Source organism: Oncorhynchus gorbuscha, linkage group LG19, assembly GCF_021184085.1.
Source record: "Oncorhynchus gorbuscha isolate QuinsamMale2020 ecotype Even-year linkage group LG19, OgorEven_v1.0, whole genome shotgun sequence".
In the NCBI taxonomy this organism is placed as follows: domain Eukaryota; kingdom Metazoa; phylum Chordata; class Actinopteri; order Salmoniformes; family Salmonidae; genus Oncorhynchus; species Oncorhynchus gorbuscha.
Genome location: NC_060191.1, coordinates 24,109,119 through 24,122,958, shown reverse-complemented (window position 1 = coordinate 24,122,958; position 13,840 = coordinate 24,109,119). Strand labels below are relative to the sequence as shown.

The following is a 13,840-nucleotide window of genomic DNA, read 5'->3' as shown; positions in this document are numbered from 1 at the left end:
ATGATTTTTTGGGTTAAGTTTCAAATCAGATTTTAAGACAAAATGTAGAAATAGGTGGGGTGTCGTCTTTGTGCCTGTGCTAACTAGTGTTAGCCCCTGTTCTCCAGTAATCTGAAGAGGTATGCAGCAGTGGCAGACTGGGACTGGAAATCGACCTTAGAAATTTTCTCAAAGCCACCAGCCCATTTTATTCAGCCTCATACGAACCATTCTGTTTTGTTATGCTAATATCCGTGTAGTGAAACAGAATGTAAGCTCGCAAGATCAGGATGAGTCGTATGACGCTACCTATTTTTAGCCAAATAATGCAATGTCGACAGGCTGAAGACCTACATTTGATAGGCAGGCCCACTGGGCTAAAAATGGACCAGCCCTTGTTATGGGTGTGCAACGGCACGTTGATGCCATCTGTTGGTAAATGTTCATTACTGCAACACCAGTGTTTTACCAGTGTGCTTGATATATACACCCTGATGTATTGCAATGTGTTAAACATAACTGGTTACTCACAGGGTCGGTCCTTGCCGTTCTGCCGCCCTAGGTGAGACCAAAACAATGAACGCCCAAAAAAATTATGTTCCAAGTGTTTCCAAAACTATTGCATGCGAGACATATTTGCGTTCAGACAGAGCATTTGGGAAGCGTCGGGTCATTTGCCTCACAAGGTTAAAGGGGAGGTCCAATGGCTCATTGTAATGCAATGGAATTGGAGTCATGAATAAGGGTTACAGTAGAGATATGGATATAATAATGAGATACTTATGTCTCCTCCCTAATGATGGGATTCGTAGTCTACAGTTTCAGAAGGCGGGCCTTCCACAAGCTTCCCATAATAAGTTGGGTGAATTTTGGCCCATTCCTCCTGACAGAGCTGGTATAACTGAGTCAGGTTTGTAGGCCTACTTACTCGCATATGCTTTTTCAGTTCTGCCCTCAAATTGGCTATGGGATTGAGGTCAGGGCTCTTTGATGGCCACTCCAATACCTTGACTTTGTTGTCCTTAAGCCATTTTGCCACAACTTTGGAAGTATGCTTGGGGTCATTGTCCATTTGGAAGACCCATTTACGACCAAGCTTTAACTTCCTGACTGATGTCTTGCGATGTTGCTTCAATATAACCACATCATTTTCCTCCTCGTGATGCCATCTGTTTTGTGAAGTGCACCAGTCCCTCCTGCAGCAAAGCACCCACACAACACGATCCTGCCACCCCTGTGCTTCACGGTTGGGATGGTGTTCTTCAGCTTGCAAGCCTCCCCCTTTTTCCTCCAAACATAACGATGGTCATTATGGCCAAACAGACCAGAGGACATTTGTCCAAAAAGTACGATCTTTGTCCCCATGTGTAGTTGCAAACCGTAGTCTGGCTTTTTTATATTGGTTTTGGAGCAGTGGCTTCATTGCTGAGCGGCCTTTCAGGTTATGTCGATATAGGACTCGTTTTACTGTGGATATAGATGCTTTTGTACGTGTTTACTCTAGCATCTTCACATGGTCCTTTGCTGTTGTTCTGGGATTGATTTGCAGATTTTACACCAAAGTATATTCATCTCTAGGGGACAGAATGCGTCTCCTTCCTGAGCAGTATGATGGCTGCGTGGTCCCATGGTGTTTATTCTTGCATACTATTGTTTGTACAGATGAACGTGGTATCTACAAGCGTTTGGAAATTGCTCCCAAGGATGAACCAGACTTGTGGAGGTCTACAATGTTTTTTTCTGAGGTCTTGGCTGATTTCTTTTGATTTTCCCATGATGTCAAGCAAAGAGGCACTGAGTTTGAAACTAGGCCTTGAAATGCATCCACAGGTACACCTCCAATTGACTCAAATTATGTAAATTAGGCTATCAGAAGCTTCTAAAGCCTTGACATCATTTTCTGGAATCTTCCAAGCTGTTAAGGCACAGTCAACTTAGTGTAGGTAAACTTCAGACCCACTGGAATTGTGATGCAGTGAATTAAGTGAAATAATCTGTCTGTAAACAATTGTTAGAACAATTACTTGTCATGCACAAAGCAGATGTCCTAACCGACTTGCCAAAACTATAGTTTGTTAACAAGACATTTGTGGAGTGGTTGAAAAACAAGTTTTAATGACTCCAACGTCAGTGTATGTAAACTTCTGACTTCAACTGTATATACACGAGGCTGTGTCAGAGGAAGGCCCCATAGACCCCCCACCCCCATTTGTTTTGTACATTGCTGCTACTCGCTGTTTTATCTATGCATAGTCACTTCACCCCTACCTACATGTACAAATTACCACGACTAACCTGTACCTCACCACAGACTCGGTACCCCCTGTATATAGCCTCGTTGTTATTTTGTGTTACTTTTTATTGTGTTTTACTTTTAGTTTATTTGGCAAATAAACTCTCTTGAACTGGGCTGTTGGTTAAGGGTTTGTAAGTAAGCATTTCACGGTAAGGTCTACACTTGTATTCGGCGCATGTGACAAAGTCTGATTTGATTTGAGTTTGTGGTGGTAAATAGACAGCTACGAAGAACATAGAAAAACTCTCTTGGTAAAGTGTGGTTTACAGCTTATCATGAGATACTCTACCTCAGGTGAGCAAAACCTCGAGACCTCCTTACTATTAGATTTTGTGCACCAGCTGTTGTTAACAAATATACACAGACCGCCACCCCTCTTCTATCTTGCAGATACAGCGTAAAAACCCACCAGCTGCATCTTATTCATGTCGTCGTTCAGCCACGACTTGGTGAAACATAATATATTACAGTTTAATGTCCTGTTGGTATGACATACGTGATCGTAGTTTGTCTAAACACACAATATCACAATTGGTTAGGGGACCGTAAAACGGCAGTCATCTTCTCCAGCGCCGTTGTATAACTGTTCAGAGACTGTGAATCAGGCCTTTATGGTCTAATTGCTGCAAGGATACCACTACTAAAGGACACCAATAAGAAGAAAAGACTTGCTTGGGCCAAGAAACATGAGCAATGGACATTAGACTGGTGGAAATCTGTTCTATGGTCTGAGTCCAAATTTGAGATTTTTGGTTCCAACCGCCGTGTCTATGTGAGATTCAGAGTAGGTGAACGGATGATCTCTGCATGTGTGGTTCCCAACTTGAAGCATGGTGACACTGTCAGTGATTTGTTTAGAATTCAAGGCACACTAAACCAGCATGGCTACCACAGCATTCTGCAGCGATACGCTATCCCATCTGGTTTGCGCTTAGTGGGACTATCATTCGTTTTTCAACAGGACAATGACCCAACACACCTCCAGGCTGTGTAAGGGCTATTTGACCAAGGAGAGTGATGGAGTGATACATCAGATGACTTGGCTTCCACAATCACCCGACCTCAACACAGTTGAGATGGTTTGGAATGAATTCGACCTCAGAGTGAAGGACAAGCAGCCAATAAGTGCTCAGCATATGTGGGAACTCCTTCAAGACTGTTGGAAAAGCATTCCAGGTGACTACCTCATGAATCTGGTTGAGAGAATACCAAGTATGTGCAAAGCTGTCAAAGGCAAAGGTTGGCTACTTTGAAGAATCTCAAATATATTTTGTTACTACCCGATCCCATATGTTTTTTTTCCATAGTTTTGATGTCTTCACTGTCCTTCTACAATGTAGAAAATAGTAAAAAAAAAAAAAACTTGGATGAGTACGTGTCCAAACTGTTGACTGGTACATATTATTATTATCATTATTATAATAATCATTTTGATTCATCAGGGGGGTGCTGCAGCACCCTCACCACCCGTACTTCCCACAGCTATGAACACATCACTTAGGGTAGAAAAATTACAGAAGGCTGATAAAGAACATTTATATACACCTTTCAAAATAACCGCTTTGTGCTAGTCTAATAAATTAAGAGTTGACAACACTACTCTATATGTATATAACACGTTTTAGCATGGACATTGCCTTTGAGGGCTTCAGCTATTTTAAATTAGTCATCAGTGGGGATTCCTGTGGGTTGGGAGTGATCAGCCAATGAGCAAAGCATTGTCTTCTTCAAATTGGGTTGCACATGGTTAGTAAATGACTTTAAACTATATCGTCGCCATCTATTGGCTGCAATAAATAAATCACAAGATTTGGTTCAGTTCTCCGGCATTGCAGGTGACGGTAAACCAATATTAGGTGTACACTTTTTTTCAAAACAAAAGAAGAAGAAAATTGAAGACTTTGAAATGGAGATAGCATGAGCAGTCCCATTGAGGCTGTCACAGATGCCATAATCGCACAGATACAGTCCTCTATCTAACTGTATGAACCAAATACAAATTTATGTGAGTTGTCAATGGTCGCGTTCTACTGCTCAGACGTTTCATGCGTCAACCAATGGTTGCGTACCACGTTACCGACTGTGTCATCGACTGACAGATCGCTATAACATATGTCGTTAGCGGATACTTAAAATACCTATCCAGGCGTTGTAAGATCTGGCATGCGTCTGGGCAGAGGAACACGCCCAATCAATTACAAAAAACTTGACCAATATGTAGATTAAATGTTCAATTGACCAATCACGTTGTTTAGGTGGAGAGAGTAGAAAAACCCATCTTTGGCGATGCATGAACCGGGCAGAGAGGTATTTGGGTATACCAGATTTGACTTTAATTAGAGTTACAGGGTGTGTTGAGTGATGGTGTCCCGTCCTCCCAGGCCATTGGCATGGTGCAGGCATAGATAAGGTCAAAGTAGTGGAATGGGATAGTTAAAAAATATATATATAATATTAAAAATATTCTAATATTATAGTCCAGTTGGGGATGGTATTGCAACATATTGAATACCAACCACCATTATACTCAAATAATAATAATAAGAAGAACACATGAACTGGTTGTTTATTGGGCTTCCAATCTGACTCCATCTTTGCACATGGTTGTTGCCCGAATATGCACCATTTTAGAATGAACCTGTATGCCAGGGGTCTCAAACTCATCCCATGGAGGGTCTGATCGTTTCTGGTTCCCTTTCAATTAAGACCTACGCAACCAGGCCAGGGGAGTTTCTTACTAATTAGTGACCTTAATTCATCATTCAAATACACTCGCCCCTCCAACCCTGTGGAATGACTTTGACATGTGCTGTAGGCCTGTTGTGATTTTGATGGTGAAGAAGAAAGATCATTTGGGCATTTTGATTGACAGTCTGCTGGGTGAATACCTGTCTTAATCATTTTGTTTCTCCCACCTGGGTGAGCTGTCAAGCGTGCCAAGAGGGTGCAAAGCTGTCGTCAAGGCAAAAAGGGTGGCTACTTTGAAGAATCTCAAAGATATTTTGATTTGTTTAACACTTTTTTTTTGGTTACTACACGATTCCATATGTGTTATTTCATAGTTTGATGTCTTCACTATTATTCTACAAAGTAGAAAATAGTACAAATAAAGAAAAACCCTTGAATGAGTTGGTGTGTCCAAACTTTGGACTGGTACTGTTTGTGTAGGGTTGGTTGGTGGTGCATTTCTTTTTCAATAGGCATTTTTCATATCAATCTGTAACATGATCCACTACCGCACAGTAGGTGGCGGCATGCACAAACAAACGTGTGAATGGCATGAACCTGAAGTGTTTTGTGTAGGCCTAGCGAGCCTATCTGTGCTGGGCCAGTGCATGTGAGGATTTGATGTGTGTGTGTCAAACTAGCCCATTAAAACTGTCTGCTGGGTTTTGAAAATGTGTTAAGATATTTCACTCATTTGTTGGTTGTTAGTGAAAGTTGGACTTTAGGAGCCTCATCGAAGTAGTCATTTGCAACATAAACCGTTTACTCCAAACAGAAGACGTTTTGCAACGAAAACAAGTGTTTGTATTGGACAAATTCAGGGAGGTCCATCCCCATTTCGTTCTGTTTGCTCTGTTTGCATCCTTTTGGTTCTTAAAACGGTAACCGGTTTCCATTGGAAGACGTAATGAATGCACCCCAGTAATAATTATTTCAATCACCAACTCTATTTTGCAGTCATTTTATAAGATTGGTCAATGACCACGTGTAATTATGCCTGATACTAGGTACAGTGCATTCATGAAGTATTCAGACCCCTTCAACACTGGTTTTATTGGCCAATATTGCCCATCAGTTTGAACACCTGTGGCCACCTGTGTATTTAGTAATGACCATGTACGCTGAGGAAGGTTTCAGCTAAAAAAAACAATAACCCCGTACAGTGGACAAAAATATAAATGCAACATGTAAATTGTTGGTCACATGTTTCATGAGCTGAAATAAAAGATCCCAGAAATGTTCCATACGCACAAAAGCTTATTTCTCTCAGGTTTTGAGGGAGTGTGAAATTGGTGGCAATGAGGTTATGATGTTGGCAGGCATAAGTTACGGACAACGAACACAATGGCATTTTATTGATGGCAATTTGAATGCACAGAGATACCGTGACGAGATCCTGAGGCCCGTTGTCGTGCCATTCATCCGCTGCCATCACCTCATGCTTCAGCATGATAATCCACGGGCTCATGTCGCAAGGATCTGTACACAATTCCTGGAAGCTGAGCATACCCTGCATACTCACCAGACATGTCACCTTTTGAGCATGTTCTGGATTGACATGTATGACAGCGTGTTCCAGTTTCCGCCAATATCCACCAACTTCGCACAGCCATTGAAAAGGAGTGTGACAACATTTATGGAAAATGGTGGTCACACCAGATACTGACTAGTTTTCTGATCCACGACCCCTACCTTTTTTTTTTAAAAGGTCTGTAACCAACAGATGCATATCTGTATTCCCAGTCATTTGAAATCCGTAGATTAGCACCTGTACATACATTCATTTGAATCAGGATACAGGTTTTTATTTTAGTTGTACATCTTGAATGTAAATTATGCATTAGCGATTCAGTGGTTTGTTTTGCAATGTAAAATGAGTTTATGTACCCGACTTGAAAGAGCACTGTGAAATTATAGACTGTGTATTTTGAATCATATGTGAAATCTACACTATCGGTCAAAAGTTTTAGAACAACTAGTCATTCAAGGGTTTTTCTTTCTTTTTACTATTTCTACATTGTAGAATATTAGTGAAGACATGAAAACTATGAAAAAAGTAGTAACCAAAAAAGTGTTAATCAAATTTAAATATACTTTATATTTGATATTCTTCAAATTGCCACCGCTTGATGATAGCTTTGCCTTGATGACACACTTGGCAATCTCTCAACCAGCTTCATGAGGTAGTCACCTGGAATGCATATCTATTAACAGATGTGCCTTCTTAAAAGTTCATTTGTGGAATTTCTTTCCTTAATGCGTTTGAGTCAATCATTTGTGTTGTGACAAGGTAGGGGGGTATACAGAAGATATCCCTAATTTGGTAAAAGACCAAGTCCATATTATGGTAAGAACAGCTCAAATAAGCAAAGGGAAACGGCAGTCTATCATTACTTTAAGACATGAAGGTCAGTTAATACGGAACATTTTCTTGAAGATTCTTCAAGTGCAGTATCAAGAACCATCAAGTGCTATGATGAAACTGGCTCTCATGAGGACCGCAACAGGAATGGAAGACACAGTGTTACCTCTGCTGAAAAGTTAATTAGAGTTATCAGCCTCAGCAATTGCAGCCCAAATAAATGTAACAGACTCCTCTCAACATCAACTGTTCAGAGGAGTCTATGTGAATCAGACCTTCATGGTCGAATTGCTGCAAAGAAACCACCACTAAAGGAAACCAATAAGAAGAAGAGACTTGCTTGGGCCAAGAAACACCAGCAATGGACATTAGACCGCTGGAAATTTGTCCTTTGGTCTGGAGTCCGAATTAGAGATTTTTGGTTCCAACCGCTGTGTCTATGTGAGATGCGGTGTGGGTGAACAGATGATCTCCCCATAGGTATTTCCCACTGTAAAGCATGGAGGAAGAGGTGGCTTGGGGTTGTTTGCTGGTGACACTGATTTATTTACAATTCAAAGGCACACTTAATCAGCATGGCTACCACAGCATTCTGTAGCGATAAACCATCCCATCTGGTTCGTGCTTAGTGGAACAATCATTTGGTGAACAGATGATCTCCCCATAGGTATTTCCCACTGTAAAGCATGGAGGAAGAGGTGGCTTGGGGTTGTTTGCTGGTGACACTGTGATTTATTTACAATTCAAAGGCACACCTAATCAGCATGGCTACCACAGCATTCTGTAGCGATAAACCATCCCATCTGGTTTGTGCTTAGTGGAACAATCATTTGGTTTTCAACAGGACAATGACCCAACACACCTCCAGGCTGTGTAAGTGCTATTTGACCAAGAAAGAGAGGGATGAAGTGCTGAATCAGATGACCTGGCCTCCACAATCCCCAAAACTCAATCAAATTGAGGTGATTTGGGATGAGTTGGACTGCAGAGTGAAGGAAAAGCAGCCAACAAGTGCTCAGTATATGCGGGAACTCCTTCAAGACTGTTGGAAAAGCAATCCAGTCGAAGCTGGTTGAGAGAATGCCAAGAGTGTGCAAAGCTGTCATCAAGGCAAATAAAATCAAATAAAATTGTATTGGTCTCATACACATGGTAAGCAGATGTTAATGCGAATGTAGCGAAATGCTTGTGCTTCTAGTTCCAACCCGTGCAGTAATATCGCAAAGGGTGGCTATTTGAAGAATCTCAAATATAAAATAGATTTGTATTTGTTTAACACTTCTTTGGTTACTACATGATTCTATATGTGTTATTTCATAGTGTTGATGTCTTCACTATTATTCTACAATGTAGAAAATTGTGAAAAGCAAGAAAAACCCTTGAATGAGTAGTTGGTCTTTTGACCGTTAGTGTAGATTGAATACTTTTCTGTTATCCAATCAGTGTTTACTGTGTATTAGATGATGCACAGCAGCATGTTCACAGCACACGTAATAAACCACACGTTTTACGTCAAGCAAGTTTATTTAAATAGCCAAGGACTGCCCCCTGCCTGCTACCATTCCAGGTTTACAACTTTTTGCTCCTCCTGATGAGTGACGTAGAGCCCACCGTCAGCGTCTGAAATGGGGGAGGTAGTGAAAAGTGTCTAGTTACTGTGGTCAGGTCACTATTATACAAATAAAACCACCTAAGGTAGAAATACCCAGCTTGTTTGACCTGTGCCCCATATGTCACAACTGTATATGCTGATATTTGACACACTGTACTGACAGATGTGTAGTGTGTTATTCTTCAGTGTTACCAACATTAGGTCAAATTACCTCAACCATCTCTCCGCCTTTGAGCTCCTGGATGTGTGTGAATTTGTCTGTGTTGCACATCAGCTTCCCTCCCGCCAGTCTGACCGTGCACTGTAGGGGCCAGAGAAGAGAGAGGCGATCAGTAATGTGTAGCAATAACGAGTGACGACAGATGAGCTAAGAAACTTGGAAGACTGGACAAGACATAACACTAACTGCAGATACAAGACGATCGTCTTGACCCCCCCTCCCTCATAAGACAGAACATCCATAAGACAGAACTTTTAAACTACCAAGCATTGCTGGACTTCAATTCAAAGATGAAACCTGTCGATTTAACAATATGTCAGTGAATCAATCAATACTTTCATATGTATAGATTCACCACAGACAGGTAAATTGGGATTGCCTACCTTGAGCTTCTTGCCATCCATGGTGGTGATGTCAGCCTCTTTGCCGATGGTGAAGGAGTTAGTGATGGACTTGCCAGGAGTTTTGGAGGTGATGACGAAGTCATTGCCGTTCTGCTGGATCTCAGTCACGGGCTTGATGTCTTTGGCCAGCTTGATAACGTCTTCTGGGAGTGCTGATGGATGGGCAGGAGGTTGACTCATTAGCTTAGGATTGGACCCATGGAGGCAAACCCTACCTTTTCATTTTGGGTCATAGTTGGGAATCTATAGTCGAATCTATTGTATTTCCTTGATTCCTTACATCCTCTCTCCTTTTCAAAACTCATTAGATGAGAAGGTCAGAGGGGAGGTACCATTAATCTTCTAGCCTCCAATGAGTTTTGAGAAAGAGGACACGAGGAATCAAGCACATACATTTCAGATTCAGCCCTAAAACAACCCTATAGGTGCAATGTAATGAATCTTTAGGAAACTCACAGATGGCCCTGAGGAACTCCTCGTAGTTCTCCTGAGCATACACCTGCCACGTTCCACTGAAGGCCATGTCGTCTGTGTCTGTACCGGTCCGGTTTCTCCTCCTTCACCAAAATGGGCAATAGGAGCCTGAGGCAGCTGTGCGAAGCTCAACACAAATGTAGAAACGGCACTGTGTCCCCCACAGCTACTTATATCAGCAGGTAGAAGGGGCTCCGCTCTGTGCCTCTGTGTCTAATCAGTAACACAGCCTCTGAAGTAATGTTCCTCATTGTTTGAACAACCCAGAGTTCACTTACATCTCTGTCTGGCATGACCCCAACTTCCAGTTGTCTTGGGATGGGGAAGAGTACGTTATGTCCGAGCTGTGCTATCGTATAGTCATAAAATGACATATGCATGGGTTTTACTCATCCCAATAGATTCTGAAACTTCTGACACGCAGATCTCAAGTTTGTTTCGGGGGAGCCCTTCTTGCAATTACTGTCCTAAATGCAGACCTGGGTTAAATTGCTGTATGAAATCATTTTGAATACTTTAGCTGGGCTTTATCGAGCGTGCCTAGTACAATGGAAGCGGTAAAATCGTTGCAAAAGTGCAAACCAGACCATATGGCACTCCGGGCAGGCTAAAGCAAACTCTGAAACTGTTTGAATAGTATTCGAACCCAGGTCTGATGTCCTGTGGAATCTTCCTAAAAAAAAAACTATCTACTCCACTGTTTAACCAGGCGATGGGTGAATGACACCTTGGACAAAAGCTTGTCTATCAGTTCAGAAGACATGTCTTAGCTACTCTTTGCTCGCATAATAATTGTTTCTAATAATCATTGAATGACGAATCCCTCTGGCAGACATCTCAGACAATAACAACATCAGAAGCATGTTGAGGTGAATGAAACCGTGTCAAGCCACCAAGATCAAATGACTTGTATTAGCAGCACACAAGCGATTGCAGAGACGCATGATATGACAAATACGGTATGCGGAGAGCTAACAGGCTAATAGACCTACTTAAGCGGCAGGTGCAGACTCTGAATGAGCGAGATTGCTGCCTCATTACACGGAGGTCAAAGCATGAATTAGGTTGATGTGGAAAAAAACGCACTTGACGTGTCGTTGCACCTCTGTAATCTGCTCCATGTGCAATGACTAACATGACACGTCTAGTGAAGTACAACATGGGAGATAATTGGAATTCAGATCAAGTCTGCTGCTGTCAAGACATGGAATGAACATTTATCGTGCTCGCCTTGGCCAACGAATCCTACTTCCGAGCTTTCTCGTCCCTGCTCACGGGTCCTATTATTTAATTGCTCCAGAAAGAAAGGGGCGACATCATAAAATTATAGCTGACACTCTTGGGATATTTATTGGTAGTATAATGACACAAGAATACAGGCTGTTGCAGTTTTGACTGGGCCACAAATTGACCGCATTCCCTCTTGCACATGTAACTTCTTAGTCATTGCTACAGCCCAATGCCAGAAATATGAACTGCTTCTTATATTTCACTCCTCACTAACTAATTGAACCCCATGAAAACTAACTGGCTGAACCACCATACAAACACAACCCTCTGGGCACACACTGGTCGAATCAACGTGGTTTCCATATCATGTGGAACCAGCGTGGAAAAGACATTGAATTGACGTCTGTGCCCAGTTGGAATCCTCTCTTAGGGCAACAAAACCAACACGCCTTCCTTCCTTACATCTCCACTGCATCGGGCGGAGGCTTCTCGCCGTGCTTGTACACGCTCACGGTCACGTTGACCGTCTGAGTGCCGTACTGGTTGCGCACAAAGATGCTGTAGTTGCCCGTGTCCTCGCTAGTCACGTTGTTTACAGTCAGAGTGCTGCACTTATTCTCGTTGGCGATGTTGAACTGGCCCCCCGAGACGATGCCTTTGTCGTTCCTCAGCCAGAACATCTCTGGGGCAGGGTCACCATCAGTGAAGCAGGTCAGGCACAGAGACTGAGGAGGAGAGAGGGAAAAATAAAGATGACATGATTCACAACAGTCAATGTAAATAGGAAAAATGACCAAATATCACTTATCACTGTTGACATGGGCAGGTAAGGTTATTTAAAAAGAAATACGTATTGGAGAAGATGCTGATCTAAGATCAGTCCCCCTTGTCCATTTAATTGTATTCATTATGATCTAAAAGGCTAAAAGGCTAAACTTGTCTAGATCAGCACTTCTACTCGTTGGTCTAACAGTACAATCACACAAATTGGACATAAAGGATAATGAAGTACTGGTGAACATGGTAACCACGTAATAGGACAGTATTATATCCCAAAGTTAGCCTACCTTATTCTCCATGATAGCCACCACATCTGGTAGCCCCTTGGTCACCCTGGCCCGATCTAAAGCAATGAGAAGGACATTTACTCCCTTTTAATCATCCACAGGAAGCTCATTCAATCATTCCAGTGTACAGAAAATGCAATTATTAAGAAATAATGAAAGAGTAGGCTACTCACTTTTCTCAGCAACCGCCACTTGCCTTTGTAGCAAAAAGCAAGGATAAAAACTGGTAAATACATTTGCAAATGGTTTAATTTCCATACTATATGTCAACTCATCAATATTGCATATAGAACCGTTTTCTGTTTGCCCATGTGAGAATAGTGATTGAAAATAGTACCTGCAATTGTTTGTGTTAGTGTTTACCACTGCAAGCCATGCTGGGAACGCACAATCGATATGGTACTGCACTTACTTCAATCTCTGGTATTCCAACAGAGCATCAGCAAAGGCTTTTGAAGAGAGAAAGAGAGAGATAATTCAATATAGATTACTGTAAAAGTATTTATGAAGAGTGTAATATTCATTAACTGCCTGTCTCGAAAGATGTGAATGTAGATCAAGATTGCAGACACATTGAATTATAATTGAGTAATAATAGTCCAACTCGGAAGTTTACATTCCAGCTCTGAAGACATTGACATGAATCTGAAGCAGTAAAACCCCTGTATGAAGCCTATTTCGTTTAACTGCTTTGAGACGATACTGCTTTTTGAGTGAATCAGACCGGTCAGACTAACCTTGTCCAGATAGGTCTAGTGAGCGGGTGTGCTTTTCTTGACCATCAAACATCTCCAGAGTGTACTTCCCCTTATCGTTCTCCGTGGGCGCAAAGACCTCGACCCACAGCTTCTGCATACTGCTGCCAGGCTTACACCTCTCCAACTGGTCAATCCTACTCTCCCTGGTACACAATGAAATAGAATATGGTAATACAATTGAATAGAATATTGTTTTTCTAAAATCCAAACAAAAGATACTTCCATACAAGGCCATGACTATTTATGTCTGAGGGCTTTACTTGTTCAGTTTGTTTGTAAAAAGCCTTTACGTTTGGTCTTTTTTCAAACTGGTGAGATGAGATGGATTTGGGATTAAGGGCTCAGACTGTCTCACTAAGGAAGCTGTGAAGAAAAACACAAATGCTAAAGCAACTCTGAGTTAAAATTAGACAACAAACCATGTTGCTACAGCAGTGCCCTTACAGAAAAATCACATGTGAAAAATCACGATTTCACATGTGTAGTTTCGTGTTATCACATGTTGAGTTACATGTTGTCACATTAACTTCACATAAGATCACATGAAAACGTGTTTTTGGAACAATCCACCTGTGTTCAGGTGAAATTCATGTGTTTTTTCCGTGTTGGGTTGTCATCAGCTCTGGTAATGGAGAGGTACAGGATGTGCAGGCTCTTGCTCCAGACAGGCATCAACACAGCTGATTCAACTAATCAAAGTCTTAATGATTA

The 13,840-nt window shown here is 41.7% G+C and overlaps 2 protein-coding genes across 2 annotated transcripts in view; both read right to left on the bottom strand.

Moving 5' to 3' along the window:
• Positions 1-8,869: 8,869 nt before the first annotated feature.
• Positions 8,870-10,271, bottom strand: fabp10a (fatty acid binding protein 10a, liver basic). Its single transcript, XM_046314639.1, has 4 exons — positions 10,057-10,271; positions 9,580-9,752; positions 9,188-9,277; positions 8,870-8,984 (listed from the first exon to the last, which is right to left on the bottom strand). Exons 1-4 carry the CDS (start codon positions 10,121-10,123, stop codon positions 8,934-8,936), a joined length of 381 nt encoding a protein of 126 aa, XP_046170595.1. The 5' UTR covers positions 10,124-10,271; the 3' UTR covers positions 8,870-8,933.
• Positions 10,272-11,398: 1,127 nt separating this feature from the next.
• Positions 11,399-13,840, bottom strand: part of myom3 (myomesin 3) — a 92,898-nt gene continuing 90,456 nt past the window's right edge. Inside the window, exons 33-37 of the mRNA XM_046314619.1 lie at positions 13,109-13,272; positions 12,784-12,820; positions 12,545-12,567; positions 12,372-12,427; positions 11,399-12,029 (exon numbers count right to left, since the gene is read on the bottom strand). Coding sequence (XP_046170575.1) covers positions 11,763-12,029; positions 12,372-12,427; positions 12,545-12,567; positions 12,784-12,820; positions 13,109-13,272 — 547 coding nt within the window. The 3' untranslated portion in view covers positions 11,399-11,762. The remainder of the gene's footprint in view (positions 12,030-12,371; positions 12,428-12,544; positions 12,568-12,783; positions 12,821-13,108; positions 13,273-13,840) is intronic.

What these genes read in the sequence shown, in the direction of transcription:
- fabp10a (XM_046314639.1), bottom strand. Translation starts at nt 10,123, where the DNA reads ATGGCCTTCAGTGGAACGTGGCAGGTGTATGCTCAGGAGAACTACGAG. An exon ending in TGGATGGCAAGAAGCTCAAG is followed by an intron (nt 9,278 to 9,579) that starts GTAGGCAATCCC and finishes TGGCCCCTACAG; the next exon opens with TGCACGGTCAGACTGGCGGG. An exon ending in AAGGCGGAGAGATGGTTGAG is followed by an intron (nt 8,985 to 9,187) that starts GTAATTTGACCT and finishes CCCCCATTTCAG; the next exon opens with ACGCTGACGGTGGGCTCTAC.